At 41.9% G+C, this 22194-nt stretch overlaps 1 protein-coding gene across 2 annotated transcripts; it reads right to left on the bottom strand.

Annotated features, from left to right (window-relative positions):
- Nucleotides 1-756: 756 nt before the first annotated feature.
- Nucleotides 757-21979, bottom strand: LOC121942800 (period circadian protein homolog 2-like). 2 transcript variants are annotated; one of them, XM_042486062.2, is made up of 22 exons: nt 21819-21979; nt 16618-17182; nt 13889-13981; nt 13462-13616; nt 13123-13244; nt 12204-12405; nt 11324-11375; nt 10790-10932; nt 10429-10507; nt 10150-10256; nt 9095-9248; nt 8870-8978; nt 8502-8781; nt 7770-7920; nt 7534-7670; nt 7138-7344; nt 6795-7040; nt 5294-6411; nt 4982-5201; nt 4597-4828; nt 4248-4398; nt 757-3606 (listed from the first exon to the last, which is right to left on the bottom strand). In XM_042486062.2, exons 2-22 carry the CDS (start codon nt 17070-17072, stop codon nt 3463-3465), a joined length of 4557 nt encoding a protein of 1518 aa, XP_042341996.1. In that variant the 5' UTR covers nt 17073-17182; nt 21819-21979; the 3' UTR covers nt 757-3462. The 2 variants fall into 2 exon arrangements, with proteins under 2 accessions (XP_042341996.1, XP_042341995.1); XM_042486061.2 differs by having other exon boundaries at nt 7770-7923; nt 21819-21978.
- Nucleotides 21980-22194: the final 215 nt, after the last annotated feature.

The raw sequence follows: 22194 nt of genomic DNA, 5'->3' as shown, positions 1-22194 counted from the left end.
CCAACAAGGCAATAGTATAGTATGTTGAAAAAAGTCAAATTTTGATCGCATCTAAAAATGGCTGAAAACTACATAAAACAACTTTTAGAGATGCTTCATAATACACAAAGTGGGAATAAAGGCCAAAAAAATGCTAAAAACCTCATAATTTAGCATGTCAAAAAAATGGCCAACAAGGCAATAGTATAGTATGTCGAAAAAATCTAAATTTTGACCCCTCGTAAAAGTACCTGAGAACTACATAGAATAGCTTGTAGAGACGCGTCATAGTACACAAAGTGGGAAAAAAGGCCAATGAAGTCCAAAAAACTTTGCATCCCTAAAAAATGGCCAACAAGGCAATAATATACTATGCTCCTAAAATTGGTTGAAAATGACAAACATATGACATACAATAACTTGTGGAGACGCGTCATGGTGGACAAAGTGGGAAGGCCGAAAAAAGCTAATAAAAACTCATAATTTAGTATGTCAAAAGAATGGCCAAAAACAGAAAAGCATAGCGTCATTTTTAGTCATGTTTTGGATACGTCAGAATTTGACATTTTTCAACATATTATAGTATTGGGTTTTTTAGCGATTTTTTTGACATGCTAAACTATGAGGTATTTGGGTTTTTTGTGAGTTACAGTTTAAATCCATGACAGAACACAGTGCTACAACAAATAACACCCCCCCACCCCCCACCCCCCGCCCCCATGCAGACATGGCGGGGGGCAAGGACAAGGAAAAGGAAAGCCATGTGAGTCACGTAGGTTATATTTCTGTAGTTTTATTACAACATTGTTTCTCAAACATGTCTCAAACAACACATCTTTTTACCTACAAAAATGCACAAACTGTGCTATTTTAATATACCACATTCTCATACAGTGGCAATGAAACAAATTTACATGACCATACACAACATCATGTGCCAGTACCGTGTGTATGCATTTACAGATCAGGGTGCTTCCAACAGCCCACCGGTGTGTTCAATTTCTATGCAAGGCCTTATGAAATATAAATATTACCTGGTGTACTCTCAACATTCATTCTGACTTTTTTAACGGTGTATACACACAGGTGGGCATTGGAGGCCACCCGTCAACACATTTTGCACAGAAAAGAGACAAAAGACAGAGACAGATTGCAGCTGCTATGGGTGGTGAAAGGCGCCCGTCCTCTCTGTGCATTTTTTCAAACAGAGCAGACAGGAGTCCACAAACAGGAATCACTTAAGTATCTGACCACTCTGTCCATTGCGCTTCGCCCACATGCATACACATGCTATGTTCTGCTTACAGTAACATGACCTGGATTTCATTAGAGGTAAGGGTGCATCCCGAATGACACTCAAAAGCTCCTTACCTTCACTAAACAAAATAAAACACACAAGAGGGAAAAAAATAGAAAAATAGACCAATAAAAAAAATTCAGACAAGAGAACAAGAAATTAAAAAGCAAATCATGAAAACAAACTTTGCCAGTGAGATGCTCTTGGTCCAGTCTGTGTTACATTCACAAGCCCTGCCTCGGTTTCTCTGCCCTAGCACCAGAGTTGTTCCCAGTATTCCTCCTGTTTTACCTCGACTACATTGAGCCACTGCAGATCACAGTTTTCTTAATACTTCATGTTAGATGAGGAGGGGCTCACATGGTTGCCAGGTTACTCAGGCAACACGGTCCCCTTATTTGCTACAACTGTAATGCTGTTCATTTCCCCACCGTACTCTTATATTTAAGTGCTGATGCTCAGTATCGACCTCTGTTAAGAACGCAGTGTCACACAACGCTTCGACCAACAGCTTTTAAATCAGTCAGGATCTGTGCAGCAGCACACGCTCCTGCCCTCCTGCAGACATTTAGGATTATGAGATCTTTTGGTGACACCTGAATTTTGCCCAAATTGTTTAAAAAAAATCTCTGGGAAAAACAATTCAATAGATGTCATGTATAAATCCCAGAAATAGCTTCAATTTGTTCTAAAAATGACATTTTGAAGTAGAGCTGCACCATTTTGACAGGAAAAAAATATTACTCAACAAATTTTGCAGTATTCTGCAATGTAACGTGGTCACACCTGTCTTAAAAAAATACATCATTAAAAGCCAATTCCAAGGACCTTTTTAGCTTAACAATCAATCCTCTTCAGCTTTGATCTGCAGCCTTGTGTTTCTAAACTAGAGGATAACCATTATCCTCTCAGCCTCGGCTTTTCATGTATCAATTTCCTTCTTTTGACTTTTTCATACAAAACATACTTCAGTAGCTGTTTAATCGATGATAACACCCTCTTCTTCTAAGCACCAGTGATGTTTTCAGGTCTGCAGAGGCCTACAACACTTAGAGGTTATTCTGGAAATATGGACCTGCTCACTCCAGTTTATAGCTGTCAGAGTAAAGTGACTTTGCTATCCTGCAGAGTTTACTGCCAATGCCTGTAAACTATTAATGTATATATATATATATATGAACTGTCGGAATTGATTTGGCTTTAGCTTTGCACAGTCTATTCTAGATACATAATCTTGTAGAAAATAAATACGATTCTTAGTTAAATGAATAGCTCGCTCTTTGTATCAGATTGTCACTGTTGATATTCATTTTGTTGGCTGCCGAATAAGGTGCAACCTGGATGCTGCAAATAATCCGTTTGGAGGAGAGTAGCAGTATAAAAACTCTTCCATGATACAAAAGTGGCGGTGCCTGCCCTTTGACCCAGCCTACATCATCAACAACTATTCTACATAGTTAACAATGGGAAAACAAGGTTTGAGAGGATTAAATGGGACCATGACAAAAAAAAATCCCACAAAAACTCATGTCTGGCAGAATTTAAACAGCAATGCCAGGCTGCTTATTAAAAACATTTCTGTCAAAATAAAATTCTTGCAAATCAAATATATTAATAGGATGATTATAGGAGGTCCATTAACTATTAACTTTGTCTTTTTTAGAATAATAACTGCTCGTGTTGCTGTAAAGCGCTGCCTTTGACACTGAGGGTGGGAAACAATTACATAAAAAAAAAATACGTGGGAGGCCAAAGGTCAACCACACCGGCTTGGCCCAGGTCCTTTCGGTGAACGAGAGAGAGAGAGAGAGAGAGAGAGAGAGAGAGAGAGAGAGAGGGAGCGTATGTATTGTGTGTGTGTGAGAGAGAGAGGTGGCAAAAGCACTTTATGAGGGTCTTTGTTTGCACCAGCCCTCATTCAGCACAACTGCTCCTGCATGGACGCATTAAGAACTGCACTTCAGTCCTCCGCACAACTCACAACTAATAACACACGAGCTCCGCACATCCTCATATTCACCACGATGGCAGCAGAGTTCAGCTGGAGTTTATGCCGTGTGTATGTGTGTGTTTGTGAGGATGGTCCGGCACACAGCTGTCTCGAAACAACAAGGTGTGTGTGCTGTGTGTGCATTATGAAGGTCCATGGCTGGTTGAGTGTGTCCCCCTGCTGGCGGCGTGTGTCTTCAAGAGCCAGCATCTGGCTGAGGCTGAGACTCTTCTGATTGGCTCTGGCTGTTCTGGCCCAACTCCTCGCCAAGCTCACCCATATCCATGTGAGGCAGGTCCTCCTCAATGGGCACCGCTGGGTCCTCGCAGTACACACACTCCTGAACACATACAGGCAGATATTAAATATTAAATACATTTAGATGTTATTATTTTCATTCAACTGTATTTGCATAGAGAGCACCAGTAATGAGTCCTAAAACATGGAAATCCTTCAGGATGTCAGCAACTCCAGTTGCCTCGTCTCAAAATCTGAGGGTTTTTTTGAATGTCTTTTTGGTTAGAAGCCTGAAATAAGGTCTGTGGTTATCAAAAGCTTAAGAGACTTTGTTTTTTCAAACATAAAAGCTTCAAAGCTCACAGTGGAGTATCTATTGGCGGATTTTGTGTCGTAGAGCAAACAATAGAGTTACCAACAAGTGGCTAAATGAAACTACCAAACGTCAAAGCGTCAAACTGCGCTGAAAACATCTTTACAGCCTCGTTGTGGCGGCAATCGTTTTTGGCCTAGCAATAGCTTTTTACTCACAGCGATTGCAAGTAAAAGCGAATTCACTTGTGGAGATTATTTTGCTGAACAAAACGTGTAAGTATCATAAACCTTTGTTTGCCACAGAGCCTTTTCTCTGCAATGATCCAAAGTCCAATGGAAAAATCCCATTGGCTTTTTGAGGTTAGCTTCAGGTTAGCTGGAATCCCTGAATGTGTCTTTTTAGAGATACACAACGTTTGTGTTCCTTACCTTCACATTGATGGCAGCAGGTAGACCTCCCCTCCTCATCCAGGGGTGCTCCTCCACTAGCTCTCGTCGCTGATCTTTGGAGAAGTGAGGCTGGCTCTTCTGCATCTGCCTCAGCCTCTCCTTGTCTTCTCGCAGAACCCTCTGAATGTCCCTGTGGGTCACCAAACACACAGTTTACAAACAAGTCCCTTAAAAATAATGGTTCAATGCAACTGTGGATACTATCAGTAAGAAAGAGGGGCCTCTAATGTAAAAATTACACTCTGAACTTGGCTGTCTTTGTTTTAGTTGCACTATGGGCCTTTTTCTTGAAATTCTGTTAAAACAATGCAAAATCCCAATGACTCACCTAGATGGCATTTGATATGTCATCATGATCTCGTCATCAACATTGGCCATCAACAGCCAAAGGGGCTCCTGTTGAACGAATTTGATGAAATGATCACCCTCGCTTTGGGATGAGACCGTGGTGTGCGACTGGCTGCCCTCAGAGCGTTCTTTGCCTCTCGTCTTTGCTTTGGCCTTAAGGTCGTGTTCCAGAGAGTCAACGCTGCCGAAGTACTTGCTGGTGTTGCTGCTCCCTAGTTTTAAAAAGGCAGTGAAACAGTCAAAAATAGACTTCAACCCATTCATAGGAAATGTTGTGTTTCATACAAACCCAGAAGAAACAAGTCATTTCATGATTTGCACTAACACAAGTTTTCTTTGTCAAGCTTTGGTGTCTCTTTACTGACCTGTTCTGCTGCCAGAAGCTCCACTAGCTGATGTACCACAGCCATTGCAGCCTGAGCCCAATCCTGAGCCTGATCCGGAGCCTGACCCTGAGCCCATGGAGCCAGAGGTGGCTGATCCAGTCCCGGAGTGGGAGTCCTCCTGCTCGTGCAGCAGGATGTCGAGCAAGTCACAGGAGGAGGAGTTACCGTCGCTGTTGGCACCATCTCCTGGAGACTCCACCTGAAACACAAGGTAGCAAACCATCAGTGCTGTGACAGGCTGGTTCTGATGTCAAATCAAAGATAGATCACTCAGTACATGCTGGTTCTCACCTGCTGGATGCTTTCAGTGCCTCCGCATTTCTCCCCTGCTGCTCCAGCTGCCGCTGACACTGCTGCTGCACTCATGCCCAGGCATCCAAGAAGAGGCGCTGTGCCGTCCTGTCGTTCCACTGAGCGCTGTCCCTCCTCCATGCTCAGCAGATTGAGCTGCAGGGGCGAGCTGCACCGTGACTCAAACAGCGGCGGTGATGTGGCGGGCTCCCTCGCCGCAGAGGCTGGGGTGGAGGACCTTGAAGCTCCTCCCTCCCGGGGCTCCACAGCCATGGCTTTGGGAGGCTCGGAGGCTAGGCTATAGGGGAAGGGCTGGGCTGGATATGTGGCTGGAGTCACAAACTGCGTCTGCACTGGAAAAGAAGGCTGGGCAGCGAAGGGCTGCTGGGAAGTGTAGGCAGTCTGAGGGGTCTGAAAGGACTGTTGGGCAGCGTATGGGGTCTGTGAGGCCTGGAAAGGCTGCTGGGTCGTGAATGGGGTCTGAGCGGTTTGGAATTGCTGCTGGGGGGTAAAGGCAGTCTGCACAGGGAATGGCTGTTGGCTGGTGTAGGGGGCTTGTGTTTGCATGGTGTAGGCTGGCTGTGGGGGCTGAAAGGGCTGCTGAGTCGTGAATGCGGGTTGCGTCTGGGTATGGTCAGGGAAAAACGGTGGTCTTGGAGCAGGACCCAACTGCCCAATCTGACCTAACTGTCCTATTTGGGGGAATAGGTAATTGGGTAGCACTAGAGCCACCACAGGTGTAACAATGGGTGCTGCAAAAGAAGCAGCAGAGGGTGGGGCTTGGGTGCGCTGCCCCTCTCCAAAGCCTGTGGATAGGGAGGAGTCAGGGCGGGGGGCTTGTGCTGGGGCGGCAGGTGCAGGGGGGTAAAGCGGATAGGCAGGCACCATGGCTGGATAGGAGACGTTAAAAGCTGACTGGGACGCCTCTGACGGGGACCACGAGGTTTGGTTGAGACCCTGGAGAGGGGGCCGGGGTTTGCGGATTAATACGGCGCTGTCTGACGAGTCAGGATGCTTCATCCGTGGCTTCTTGGACTTCCTGTTGCGGTTCCCCTTCTTGGCAGTGGTCTCGGGCCTGGTGGTGCCCTGTTTGGTTGCACCTCGTAGTCCAGATGGTTCTGAGGTGACACATAGAGAAGAAGTCAAGGTTTGACTTTCAGAGATCACAGAAAAAAATGACGAATCATAAATAAACAAGAAAATTATTAGGGGTCTCCAATGATTAGGTTGTTTTTTTAAGCAATTAATCGAGGAATTTCAATAGTTAATTGCAATTTAATGAATTTTTTAAAACCACGTTCAAAATTACATTATTTTGCACTGAATAAACAGTTTTGAAGATATTTTAGCTTTGCTTAAAAAAAAAGTTTTTAAAAAAGTTTTTAAAAAAGTGTTATATACAAAGCTTAATCATATCGCAATTAACAGGTTAACGCTTATAGCCCATATAAATTGTGATAACAATTTTTATTTTATGTGGTTACTATTAAACCTTGTGTACCTTCAGCATTGGCTGGACCTCTCTGCTTGTGCAGGTATGTGGGATAGTCCTTCTGGAAGGTCCTGGCGTTGCGGAGCTCTCTGCAGCGGTTGAGGAAGGCCTGCTCTTCTTTCTGAGTGTGTGCAGCCAACACTTGTTTAGTCAGTCCCAGCCGCTTGTAGGCCTCCTTCTCCTGGCTAGGCGGAGACACCACACTGACAGGCAGAGCGGGGGGCGCAGGGCTCTCTGCTACGTCCTCGATAATCTCTGTAGAATGAATCACAGCCATACACATCAGTCAAACGTCTTCTAGCTCTTGAATAAAAGTGTCCGACATCAATAATGTTAAAACACCGACACTCACCAGACTCTGGCTGAGGCTTCTTGTCTCCAACGTGGACGATGGTGCTGCTGTAGCTGCACTGTGAGGTGATGGACACCACGCTCTCAGCCTTGCTGGGCAGCGTGAGGGGTGCCAGGGGGCCTCCCACCACAGCTGCTGCCCCAGATGAAGGCTTCTTGGGTGCTTTCATGTTTGACAGGCCTGGCTGGGCATCCAGCATCAAAGGGTCTGGATGGAGAGAGAACAACCCTCTGTTAGCTCCAAGCCATACACGATTACAGTATAATTCCTCTCAGTAAAGCTGGTGACCTTAAGCTAATGAAGAGAATGACAACACACAGGGGGTGTTTCTTTGCAAAATTGAATCTGATATCCTAAATGGTTTGTGACATGCAAAGATGAATGGCTTGTACATGCCTGAGTTTGTATCCTGAGGCACTTGCGTGCCATCCTCTGAGCTCTTCTTATCCTCATCAGAGTTGGAGGAGGTGGTGTTGATGGAGAACTGGTACTTTCTCTTCACTGTAATGGGGACATTACAACTTTCCAGGTACCTGCAAAACAGAAATGGGTTGGGAGAGTTGAGAGTGCACCCTTCACACAAGTGATCATTAAACCATCATCATTTGTGGACACAAACCCCGAGGCCGTACCTGATGACACTGTCGAGGCAGCTGATCTGCTGGTAGGAGCAGACAGTCTGGTCTTTGCAGGGAAAGTCCTCCATGCTGGCTACAGTACTGTCTCTGACATAAAGGGAGGGGGCAGAGTCTTTGACACGCATTGCTGGACTCCTCTGAGCTCCTGCTGGAATGGAAAGCAAAAGAAAGTGTCAAACACACACAAAGACACAGAGTGGTAACTGTGGCAGGGGTGTCCAAACTTTTTTGAATGGGGGCCAGATTGGATAATGTGAAAATACCTGGGTTTAGCTGCTTCTTTCTTCAAATGGGCTATTTAAGAAAAACCTACACACGAACCATCATGACCAATGCAAATGTTTCATCTTTCAGTGATGATGCTCTGACAATAACAGACAATATGTTCCTGAAAGCAACAGCACTAACCATCTACTTCTTTGCTGAGGCTACCTAGCAGGAAATGTCTGCTTTGTTTGTTCGTGTACAGTCCATTTATGAAAACACATTAGTTCCACCTGCGTAGGTTTAATTTGGTGCATATGTGCAAACTGTGTGATAGTGCATCATCAGGTGAAATAAAAAAAGACAAAGTGAACTTGTTTGACTAACTAAAATTGTCTGAAGGGCACATCTAGCATATTCTGTCGATCCAAGGGCCGTTTAAAGTTGGTCTGCAGGCCACGTTTGGCCCCCCACCTAGACTTTGGACACGCATGTTGTATGGTGATATTACAGTGAACTTACTGTCAATGATCTTCTTCTGCTCAGGCTTAGATGGTGACGGCGAGGGCGATGGGGAAGGGGAGCGCAGGCAGACCTGGGAGTCCTGGTTCTTCAACATGTGGACCCCTTTACAAATTTCCTGGAACGTCCTGGGAGGCTTGGTCTTGCTTGTCTCCTCCACTGCATTCCCCGCTGCGTTGTTACCGTTGCTCTCACTGGACGAGCTGATGCTCACCAGCTGCTCATGGGAACCATTGCTGCCGTGGCTGCCATAACCACTGGAGCCCATGTTGTGGACCGGCTGAAGAGAGAAAAAGTTGTTACATAAACAAACAAATGTGTGTGTACAAGTGTGTGTTTAAGTGCAGTGTGTTTGTCTGTGTACATACTTGGAGCAGCAGCCTGTGGATCTGTTCACTAATTTCCTGGATGTCTGAGTCCATCATCTTCCCTCCGTGGAAAGCTTGTGGTGCAAAAACATCTTCATTCACAGGACCCCTGAAAAACACACAGACCACCATCATCTACAGTGTTCAAGGTGAAATACTTTCCAACATACCTCCACTAAAGGTGAAAAATAACCTTAACTAAAACCAAACATTGGGTAAACTCACATGCGGACTTTGTGTCTGCCAATGACGAAGGAGACCTTGCGACTCCAGGGGTTGACGAAGCTGGACCAGCTGGTGTCGATGGTGATGTACTCGCCGTTTCTTGCACAGAAGCGGATGGAGGAGTGGTCGAATGGCTGACCAGCACACTGCAGAACTGTTGGCAACAGAAGGTAAAGTGTGTGAGTGAGAGCTGAGCCACGTAAAAGGTTTAAGGCACCAGTCACATGGCTGAATCACTTTACTCTGAGTATACTTTCAGTCACAGAACACAACCACAATCCGCTCTATATCTGTGATGTTCATTGCTTTTAAAAACAATGAGTCCCTGGGACCCATTGATGCTTCTTTTGAGTGGGTCCTGAATAAAATACATAAAATACATAAAAAGCAAGGTCTCTGTAGTTGATGTCTATTATTTCAAGATGGAGTTGCTGTTCACAATGTGATATTATCAGGGGAAAAAAGAGATTGCTTCCCTGGACACACTGATTGTAAGTTTTTTCATTGCGTGAGCATGAAAGGGGGTGAAAAAGGGCCGAGGCCGCTGCGGCGAGAACATAGCCTCTGTACCACCTGAGCTACTGGGCACACCACGCTGACAATACGTTTACTGCACTCTTTCAGACTTTAATGTGTCAGGAACAAATGAATCTTTACTTCAAACATGTAAAAAACCAAACACTCCCTTGCTAATATATACATTCCCATGAAAAAACAACCTCCTAAATTTTTTACAAATACCACTAGCAATTTAAGCGACTACATATATCAGTTGGCTAGCCAGTTACAAAGAAGAAGCAGTAGCAGCAGAATCTGCATTTCATTTAACCACTTTAATAGTGGTGCCTCTGTCCACTGGGCTGCTCCATAATCAGCAAAATCCTAAATGTAGGAAGCGTACCTAGCAACATCATTGCTACTGTTCAAAGCATCTTGACCTGGGAAATTCTAAAAATTGCAACCAAAATCTGTAATTGTGGATGCAAAATTACCCTTTCAGCATTGACACTGAGCACATCAATTAAGGTAGTAACATACATGAAAGCGGTTCTTACTTTTGCGATGCACAGCCAGCATCAACGGTCGGTCACCCGGGTGCAGATTGAGTAGCACAGGGGTCCCGATCAAGTCCTGAGGGAGGTAACCCAACAGAGGAACAGCCCTGATGGAGAAACAGCAACAAATATGTGTTATTATAATATACCCTTTGTTCAACAGAGGAACAGCAGCTGAGGGGCACACTTCATGTGACACCTTGTAATGTTGTGTGTGTGTGTGTGTGTGTGTGTGTGTGTGTGTGTGTGTGTGTGTGTGTGGAGGGGGTGGGCCCTCACCTCTCATCCACATCCTGGAACACACAGTTAGGTGTGTGTGTGGTGGTAAAGATGCGCTTATCAGGAGGGATTCTGGGTGCTGTGGAAGGAGAAGAAGACAGAAATGAGGCGGCTTGCAAACCAAATAAGCAAATGTGGCCATTTAATATTTACAACACCCCGCTTCTAGCCAACTGCTTAATTTGATGTTTGTGCCATCTATATACACACACAGACAGGAGAAAAAATAAATGGTAATACAACTTTAACTAACTTTAACTAACTTGTAAGTAACAGAAGGGAATTGTGTTATAACCGATATACGTCAAAGATTGCACCAAAAGTGTGTGTGAACCCATGGGAGTGTGTTCACAGGCCTCACCTTCGTATCCAGAGTGCACCCTCTCAGCCAGCAGGAGGCAGCAGAACTGCTCCTCAGCCAGCTCAGCATCTTGGACTTTCATCAGGTATGGAGTCATACGGAAAGGATAGTACTGCAAATCCCCTTCACGCTCCTTACCACCACTATAACACACACACACACACATGCATACGGCAACATTACAATACTGCTTCATAATATTAGCGTATTATGTTAATAAGCTTTCAAACTACATCTTAAATTTTGCTTGAATTTTTAAGAAGAAAATTTCACCCTGCATTTATTTCCTGAATATTTTATACTATATCAGGCCTCTAAACTAATAACATGATCACATTATATTTTAAATAACCGACCAAAGTTCTTCATCTAAATCTGTAGCTGTAACTTCCCATCTGGCCACTAGATGGAGGCTCAGACTCAAAGCTCACAGCTGCTAACTACCTCCCTCCTTGTCAACCCTCCTCCCTGTGCTGACTCAGAGCTTATTTGAGCAGGAAACTATGGATCAGAGAAGGCGTCACTGCCACTCACCTGATGCGGCAAAAGAAGGACTTCTCCTGCATGCACTCCGTGGGAGACGAGTCTTAATCAAAGACAGGGAGAAGGTGGGATGAATGTTTTAGCAAATGCATTAGACTTGAGTGCCCTCAAACAAGCCATCTGTTAGTCATCTATGTATATTCAGTACACTGTTGAGAGGGCCTGAAAAGTTTGTCACGCTTCCAATAAGAGACAAGTTAAAAAGAGCAGGAGAGTTTTGTATAGTTATGCAACCTAATAATGAAATAGCGTTAAAAGAATAACCAGCTGGAAAACTGATTGAAGGACTGCATCATTTCGAGCAGCGCTACACCTCTAAAAGTTATTGGTTGATTTTTGAAATTGATATTTTGACATGAATTAATTTTCCTGAAACAAAGTGTCAACAATGAGAAATCTTCAGCCCTCAGAAACCTTTGACTTCTTGAAGAGTTTCTGCAGTGCTTTGCATTAGATTTCTGCAGGTGCACCACATTAACAGGTAACTCAAAGTTTCTGACTGCAGCTACTTGCCATTATGTCTTTAGAAAATATGTTGCAGAAGTGTGTGAGTAGGCGTGCATTCCTAGCAGTGAAACTGAGCATGATAATGAAATTTGTGCAAAATGTGCGGGGGTGGGTCATGTAAAGAAAATAGATGCGAGTGCGTGTGCACACAGTGTGGGTCCTGTTTGATGTGGGTTTTCCACCTGCCCTTTGAAGGTGATGGAAATCCAAAATCTGTGACCACAACGCTCTGCCTCATGTTGGCGAGTTGTAAATATTTTTTATTTTAGCGTGGCAATTTTTTAATATATGTAATAATATGTAATGTAGATTACATTTAAAAAAGTTGAACCTAAGAAGTTTTTGGGTTAGAGGTAACTGGTACCTGCTCCGGTGCACATGCTCCATGAGGGCAGGCGGTAGGGCGTGGTGAAGCTGTAGAACACGCTGACATCCTGAGGTGTCAGGAACTCCACAAACTTGGCATTGTTAAACACTTCCCGCTTGCAGTTTAAGATGGACGCAACCTGGTCAGAGATGTAAACTATTTTCCCCGTGATGAGAGAAACGGCTACAGCAAAAATATCCTGCAGGTAAAAGAAAAAAATATATTATAAATATATATAAATTATATAAATAGATTATATTAAATATATTAAACAGTATAGTTTGATTTGACTTTTTTTTTTAATTCACTTAAAACAAATTCTTAAATTATTTCAGAAAACTCAACTTGTAATAACCTTTTCAAACTTGAGCAAACTAGCATAATTTCTTTCAAAAACAAGGAAATAAGGCAATGAGCAACGAAAGAAGAAATAGCCCAAAAATTCACAAGCAATTAGTAAAAAGTACAAGAAAATGAACTGAATATAAAATAAAATAAAATAAAATACTGAAAATTACATGATAAAAAACATTTAAAAACAAGGAAATAACCCAGGGAAAGGCCTTTAAATATATTAGGTCTGTGATCTAATTTCAAATATGTAACTATGATAGTTATAAACATAGTTTTCTCCAAGCTTTTTCCTTAGACATTTTTCTCTAACTTTTTATAAATAATTTTCTAAATCTAGTCATTTCTTGCAATTTGAGAAACATTTCTTACAAAGCTGCTCACTGCCTTTTTTCCCCCCATATTTTGGAAAGAAATCGCACTAATTGGCTCAAAGGTTCAAATGCTTGTAACGGGCCTCTGAGGGCAGCACTAGAAAAGTGCTATCACTCCAGGTTTTTAAAGGGTTAATAAGCAGATGTATTTGATGACCAAAGACTTGGAGGTGAAGGTCAAAGGTACTTACAGTGTTTTTGTTGGTGTATTCAGAGGTGATGCTGTTGATTTCCTCAATGGTGTAGGACGACACATCAAACCCTGGCGGCTGACTGTCATTAACCATCAGCATCTGGTAGTATTCCTCATTGGCTGCAAAACAAAATGAAGATGGATCAATGTATTGTATTCAGTGTAATATCCATGCCCTAAATTTGAAAAAAAAAATTCAGCATCTATAGTTTAAATTTAAATGAAATGTATGAGAAATTTATGAGAAACGTGAGGTTATTTATCAGTGTAACTGTCATTAATGTAACTGATGTGAATACATGTGCGTGAAAAATGTGCCATTGGAAGAGAGTCTTACCTTTCACCTGTTTGACACATCGCAGCGCATATTTGAGCGTGTTGACGGTGCTCGACTTTCCCTTGCTCCTCTTCTCTGACGGCAAGTGCATCTTCAGCTCCTTGAGAGTCTTGAAGAGCTCCTTCTGTGTCTTCGCTTTGGCTGACTGTTCGCTGCTGCAGGGCGGGCATGAGACAGACACACATGTTAGAATGACACCATTAAAACATCCTACTAGAGTGTAAGATAATGGGGGCATGGTGGGTCTGGCTTGGAGAACGGTTCATTGTTGCACACAACTAAAAACTTCCACTGGCAACACATTTGACATTTAAGGAGGAATAAATCTTGTGTCTTGGTTTATTTTCTGTCAAACTTTGTATCCAAAGTGGAGCACTGCATCATAATTAAAAATTTATTATGGAGGGCAAGATTTATGCTTGCTAACCTGCAGCCGCTGGTTGAAGGGTTGTCCTGCTCGGAGCTCACCAGACTGAAGGCGTTGGAGCTGCTTGGCGGCGAGGGGCTGTGAGAGTTTGAGCTGTAACCATAAACAACATGTTGTGTTATCTACCACAAAAAGGATCTTTATGAAATACCAGTTACAGCGCCAAAACAAAAGGTAAGACTAAACATGTAAAGTGAGTCAAGGACTTGGGTGTTGTAGAGCGTACCCACCTGTATAAATATTTCTATACAAATATACACAGTAGCTAATGAGGAGTAAACAAGCAGGCTGAATATTCTTGTCCCTGGATTTGAAATACAGTGGCACAGTTCAAGGACCAGGTGGTGTGCCGCTTCATGTTAACAGCTCCTTTTCTCCAAGTTTGCTTTTTCATTATATAGGGTACTGACAATATTTAAATAAATAAAATTCCTCTATTAATATGCATGGGAAAAATAAAAAAATAAAATTGTGAAATGCCAATTTGGAAAAAAGAAACTGAAAAATGTGAAATAACAATTAAAAATGTAATGGGGTAATCTGACAACCAGATAATATTCCCATCCTAAAAGTTGGGGTTTTTTTTAAAATAAAAACCTTTCCGTAAAGTAATTTTCTGATGGAACATTTTTGTACAAAAAAAATGTATTTTAAATATTGTCTAAAAATTACTACTTGTTTAGGGTAGGGGTGCATGTTTTTGGATTTTTTTTTTGCCAATATCCCATGTTCCAATATATAAAAACTAATTTGGCCAATAATACAGATGTCACTATCTGCAAATACTGATGGCATGTCAACACTATCATGCAGTACAAGTTTTAGTGTCTTAACATTGTACTGCAGTTCTAAAAGAGTGACAAAGTCCAACAAAATTCTGACAAAATCAATGATGCAATGAGGCAACAAAAGAACTTTCACCAAATTAAAGTCAGCCTTTTGAATGAAGGGAAGTAGACAGCTAACGGCATGTTAATCCCCTCTAGGATTTAGCTTAAGTTAGTTTCAGGTGACGTCTACACAGCTGGCTGGTAGTCAGCTGACTTAAACTACTCTGTAGGGCCTTTTGTGGCCCCTTTCTTGTGATGCAACATTCAAATACCAATGACAAGGGTACAGCTCTATCACTGCTGGTGCCATGGTGTTGTTATCCATGTCCCCCAGTGATTGTGATTTGTCAAGCATATTTTCTGCTTTTCATCCAGCTGAGTCATTTCAACTGCAAACCTTCAAACCTCCAAGGGTGATGCTTTCTATTCTAAAGTGAATGGAGGGACGCAAACGATGACGTCCGATAAAAGCTGAAGCTATTACGGGGGTTCAACTGGAATTGGTTTTTCAGGGGCGATACCGGTACTGATTATTAGTAGTTAATGAGACTGATAACCAATGTTTGAAACCGATATGCATTTACAATAAAATGAATTGTCTTTCCGTCAATACTTAGAATTTGGAATGTAACAAACTCCAACACAAAACTTAATAAAATGTCAAATAAAAACAGAAATCCTCATCATATACAGCAAGTTCCCAGCAACTTTTTTTAATAAGTCAAGTGAGAATTTAAATTTAAATAAATAATTAAATATTGCTCCCTGAGGTTTTACAAAGTAAAAGTTTCTCCCACGCTGACACTTTCTTTGCACTTTGTAATGAATAGATTTTATCGTGATCGTTTAAATAAAATGCAGGTACGGACATTCGGCAAAATGCCAAATATTGGCCCCAATAATCAGCCAGGCTGATAATCTGTCGACCCTTGGCTATTACCAACCAGATCTACTGAATTACAGACATCATGAATCGCTTGCCAATATAAATTCTAACAAAACATGACAGCCCCGTATGATTAAAATGAAAATAACTACATTAACCACTAATAATTGAACAGAAGTTCAAAAAGTTATAAGTTAAGTCACGAAGTCCAGACTTTTGCCAAGACAAACAAACCAAATTAGTTTTGCACTAAACTGACACTGACCTCCATATTGTTTTAAAAAATAATTTATGGGAAATTTATTTTTAAAAAAAAGATCTTTACAAAGAAATCATCAGTTAATATAATCAGATTTTTTAAAACCCTCAAATGTTAATACCTGTATCTGCCTCAAAAATACAGGATTGGCTGGTGGGGTTGGGCTCAGCAAGCTCTCTTTTTCTGTCCCTTTGTCTCATTTTGGTATTACTCTGTCTCCCCTCTAAATTCTGAGGTTTCTGCTAATCCATGAAGGCGAAGCTCTCCATGAGTTTCTTTCCTCAGCAGCAAACAATAGGGCGAGTCTATTTGTGTAATATGAGGAAATGGGCTTCACTACAAATGAGCTGGTTTAAGTCAAAATGTCTAAGAAGACATGCGGCTACAACATTTCAATCAAGCGGCACAAAGAGCTTGTAGCCATCAAATTAAACTCACGTCTTACTTTTTAACCGCAAAACCGTATCTTTGACCTGCATCTTGTTAATCAACCAACACGAAACTGTGCCAACAGTCATTATCGTTGGCAATCTGTTTGATAATAAAGAATTAAATAACTGCTGCTTTTCTCCGTCCGAGACAGTTGCTGTTAAACTACAACAATGACTCAGACCTACAATGACTCACAGAGGAGAAAATGGCCCCTCTATTACGTTTAATGTACCTTACTTCCGTGACCTAGATGGTCTGCTCCCCCATGGTGGCGGGAAAAAACTTCATTTATCATGATTCAGTGCATTTGATGTGCCCTCACCTCTTGTTGCTCCCTGAAGACTCCAGGAGAGCCGAATCCTTGCCATTCCCGTTTGAGCTCCCCACAGATTCATTGCCATGGGACTCATTGCCATGCGACTCGTTGCCATGGGATTCTGTTCCGCTCCCACTCGAGCCGCTGCCACCCATCTCTACATCCTCATGTAAGGGTGGGCGTGGACGCTTCCTGTCTTCATGCGGAGAGCCGGGTGAAGCCGGGTGCTCGTGGCTGCTGTCACTCCCCTCAGAGGCCAATCCCAACTCTGCTTCCAGTTCAGCCCCATCCTGCCCGCCACAACCTTCGTTGTAACTGTTGGCCATGCGGTGAAGTTGGCTGATGGAGCCGCAGGGAGAGCCTTCCTCTTCCTCCAGCTGGAAGCCGACCCTTTCCCGGCTCCTTTTGTGCCCGTCCAGGGTTGAGTACAGGTAGTGTTTTGGATCGCTGTCCTCAGACATGGGGCGGAGCGATGGGCGAAGTGTAGGGGACTAAGTTACCTTCCACATCGCAATGCCACGAAGCGCATGGCACGTAAATGGAGTTGATGCCTCAGCCGTGGGGATGCAGTCTACAGGAGAAGAATCGAACACAAATCACTCAGACGAACCTTTTACAATTCAGTGCACTTGCATAGACAGCAGATGAGGACTTAGGACATAGGCCTAAAATAGAGGCGATCGATGGGGCCCAGCCACCACTTTGATCGGATTCAGACAGTGAAGCTTTGGATCGCAACATTTTTAAAAGTCAATGATAAAGAAAAGGCACAGCGGGACAAACAAGCACACACGCACACACAAATTCACACCAAGGCTGCAGCCATCCATCCTTCAAAAGGTCTGCACAGTAAATAGGTCGTTGTTTGCCCTTTGCAGATGGACTAAAGCCCCAGACCAGTTTGATCCGGTGAAATTTTTCAAAAGAGCTTTATCGTATGAAAGGTGACTCTGCAGAGATGAAAACACGGCTCTGAAGACACGACACAAACAAAAACCTTCATCTCACACAAACCATCAGGACTATTCTTTAAAGATTGTTTTTTTTGGGGGGGTTCCCTTTTTGATAGGACAGGTTTAGATAAAATGATGCACAGCAGAGGGCCACAAACCAGACTCGAACCCGGGCCGCTGCAGAAGTCCCAGGCACATGGGACACTCACACCAACTGAGCTAAAGGTCGCCTCCACCAGGACTATTTGACGAAGTGCTTTCAAATAATTTGTACTAATCAGCCTGTCTCCTCTGTAGCCAAGGGCCTGGCTCAAATTAACTCATAAACAGGCAGGAGGACAAACAACCAATCTCTGGTTAGAAAATAGCTCTCCATCACAAATAACAGCATTTTCATCACCATGGACACAGCTTCCTCACAAAGAGATAATAAACATGTATTAATGCATTGTCCATTTTCACTTAAGTCTAAATCAAACAAACATAGCCTTATGTAACGGAGTGCAGTGTCCCTGAATCAACAAATAATACAATAATTGGCTCCTTATATTTGTTTACCTCATTCAACCAGTCCAGCTGCAGCTTACATCCACATCTGTGCAGAAAATATATGTTTGTAGTCATGACTTCAAATGAATTAGATTAAGGTTATTAAGAGTATTTTAGGCGAAATTAAAGTCATCATTATATTGAAATCTAGGCTTCCAGTTACATCTTAATGTCAAGGTGGGCAGCCAAGTTTAGTGCCACCACTGAAGTTGACCTTTGACCTTTAAGATAAAAAATGTTATCACTTCATCATTTTATCCTATTAGATATTTGTGTGAAATTTAGACATAATTAGTGAATGGATTCTTGAGTTATGGACAAAAACGTGTCTGTTCGAATACAAAAATCTGTTCATCCTTGAGTCAAAGTGGACATTTGTGCCAAATTTGAGGAAATTCCCTCAAGGCCTTCTTGAGATATTACATTCAGAAGAATGGGACAGACAGATGGCCAGTCCAAAAGCTCAACGCATCTGACTGTGACTGTAGTTCAACCAGCTATCAACTGTTCAGTTAATCATCGACTAATTTGATGATTGATTAATCACTTTGAATAATCTTTTAAAGAAAAAACAAAGTCAAAACTCTCAGATTCCAGCTTCCTGAATGTAAAAACTTTCTGGCTTCTTTTCTCCTCCAAACTGAACATTGAAGTTGTAGAGAAAACAAATCCTTTGAGGACATCATCTTGGGCTTTGAGAAAAACTGATTGACATTTTTCACCATTTTTCTGACATTTCATAGACCAAACAACTGATAATTGACAGGTAATCTAAAATGAAAACAATCAGTAGTGACGCGCAGCCCCCATAATCCCTCAGGTATCATCCACCTTATATCAGGAGCATTATATTTAGTATTTACATAAGTCAGCTCAGACAACCTCTGCCAACTCTATGACAGTAACACGAGCATCCACATTGTTAAAACAGGCAGAGTTTCATTCGCTTGTGGTAAACAACAATTAAATAAGGCTATTCAAGAGCATGAGGAGGTGTTAAAATATTATTCAATCTCTAAAAGAACCCTGATTGAAAAAAATCATGAGCACTGTTTTTTTTTTCAGCTCCTACACCCTCCACAGCAAACCAGCAGAAGTGGGAGCTATTAATGTCTGCTTACGCCATACTGGCAACAGGTACTGAGGCCAAATCCAAAATATTTCACTTTTTTCTTTCTTTCCAAGATCAGCATGCAGCTATTTATATAAGACTGCACATTCAGCTTGTCTATTCTGCTCCTTTTTACACAAGCTGATTTACATAACTTGTCAAGTTACAGAGAAGGTTTTATTTTAAAGATCTACAAAAAACTTATTTCCAACCACCCATGTCCACTGTCACCTTAGGACTTGACCCACTCTTGGATTTAACTAGGGCGGTCAGAGGGGACTTTCTATTGGCTGCTGCAAATGACCAATCACCAGAGCTTAGAGTGACAACAAGAAAGAAAGATGTCAACCAATCAGCTGACCTCAGGTTACACAGATGTCAACAGAGACACAGGCCTATTATTTCCTTGTGCACAGAGAAAATATATTTAAGCGTATGATACAGCACACCAAATCATAAAACTAGATTGTTATCATTGCATAACCCAGCATGTTATTTCATATTTCTCACTCAGTTTCCTGGAGACAATGTTAACTATATGCAGCAGGATGTTGAGGCCTTGAGGGGACAACAAGAAATGTTGCAAAACATGTAAGAACTAGGTTGACACAATGACACTGTTGCCAGACACAACATATATCAAAGTCTGCTGCATTACAAGGTTTGTCATACTTTTTCAAATAAAAATATTGCATCATCATGAAAATATTGCACACCTATTAACCAATATATTGGCTTACTTATCACATTATTACAAACAAAAACTAAAATCCAAGTCATTTTTTAGCAAATTTGAATGAAAGAACTTGAAATATGAAAACAAGCTTACCAGAGACCCCTTTCTCACATCACAGAACAGCAGGCAAAATTATCCCTAAGTACAAACTTCTCCACAAAACTCTCCCAGATATGTCCACAAAAACATGTCACTCTCAAAAGACAGAGCAGAAGAGTGATATAATGAAACTGAGCTCCATTTGCTTCCAGCTCAGAACCAGTTTCAGTGAGCGCGCATAACACTAGCACAGATCTCAGGCATTATACAACGCTGCTCCAGTCACATGGATGTGGCTTTAGTGCAGCACAAAGCAATGTTAGCCTTGCTTCATAAAACCACATGCTTTTAATTGTATCCAATTCCTCTGCTTCTGAGGTGTGTTCATGGATTGAATTTCAGAGAGGAATTACATAAGCATAGTTAATGATAGAAAACATTAAAAATTATAACACGGTGAAGATGGGAGATTAACTCTAGTTTATCTTTTACACAACTCAGTTGATAATAACAGGAAAAAACGTGGATCTGGTGTCATATGAAGATAATAGGATAACTGCAAAGTTGCCACACACATTCTGGTATACTTCCTCAATATTTTCATGTTGAGGTCTGTTAAGACCCACTCCAGCATTTCATTAAAATGACATCATAGCAGTGGGTTACATCACAGTCAAAATACACTTTTTGCTGTTATTAAATGTATATTTCACCTTATAAATATTGACTAGAGCAATGACACAAGTATAACCACAAAAATAAAATTTGATCGTAATAATGATAGCAGTATCTCCTGAAATGGGACCTGGGATTTGTGAGTGATGAGATAAAAGGTATCTTAATTAAAGCTGAAACAATGTAAACAAGAGTTAAACTCTTTTTCATTACAAGAAAACTGCTTTCTTTGTGGTCATATGGAGGAGACATATTTGCTATAATTGAAAGTCAAAATCAGCTCACGGTCTATCTGGTGTTGTTTAATAAAAGTCTAGCATTAAAATCCAGATCATTTTGAACTTACCAGCACTGTAATGTGATTATAATGTTGATCTAATATCCACAGGTAGTGAGGCAGGCACAGTAGTTTTGTGTGTGTGTGTGTGTGTGTGAGTATATGTGGACAGTAGGCCTCAAATAGGAAAATAGTAAGCAGAAAATAATCCTACTAGTTTGGAAATCCTAATCCATGTATTTATATCCACCCAATTACAACTGTCAAATCTCTAATCAATATATTGAAATAAACCATTTTCTCAGGTAAACAGGTAAAAAAAAATGGCGATGACAGGTCGCCAAAGCTTTCTTTGAGTCCCCCCCAAATTAAAACTAGCAAACAGCTGATTTTATGACTCATGGTAAACGCTGCAGCCCGTAGCAAATGTTACACATCGATAAAGCTACAAAAGATAGAAGTTTCATCAAAGGAAATACGATAAAATCATACTTTAAATGGGAACAAACATCCCTTCCCCCATCTAACTCCATTGACCTGCTATTCAAAATCCACACACACGTTGACCTGCAATCCACTGCACGGTACACTGACACAGTTATGTAAAAGTAACGATATCGCTCCAAACCCGACACCAAATCGCACCATTTCTGTCAGAGGGGCGGCGATTCTTAAAAGCAGACACTTTTCTGTCTCTACGACTAAAAACAACACCTCCAAACAGCATTTTTAGGTTATAAAAGTACAAAAAGTGGAGCAATCCACAACTTCGCGCATGCGCACATCGGATTTAGTTATGCAACTTATTTTTTTGTGCTCGTTTTTGAATCTTTCAACAACTAACAGGTGAAAATAAACGTAACCAACCTGGTTTGTTGTGTAAAAATCCCCCTTTCAGGTAGTCCTCGATGTAGAGAGAAACAAAACCGACCGGTGGATAAAACGTACAGTTAAAGGCTCCAGCATTCCTCAATGGGAGGCTAGCTTCAGACGGGTTGACACAGTAGTCGGCGGTTCCTCCCCGGCTCTCTACGGCACCGGCCAACTGACGAATCAGCGAGCTCGGCGCGCGACCTCAATATAGACTCCGCCCCTGGTGTTTCTCTATTGGCTTAAAACTACGGGTTTCCATGGCGAAGATGACGGAATTGAAATAGCGTAAAATCATTGGCTCGGAGCGCTGTCCGTCGTTTTATATAAACAAGTTATCCACTGCACGTGGAATCCCATGTTGTGTGTATCG

The sequence above is a fragment of the Plectropomus leopardus genome, chromosome 6 (genome assembly GCF_026936395.1).
Source record: "Plectropomus leopardus strain MGB_pleo_1.0 chromosome 6, ASM2693639v1, whole genome shotgun sequence".
Taxonomy (NCBI): Eukaryota; Metazoa; Chordata; class Actinopteri; order Perciformes; family Serranidae; genus Plectropomus; species Plectropomus leopardus.
Note: the sequence above shows the minus strand (reverse complement) of the source record. Positions and strands in the feature narration are given on the sequence as shown.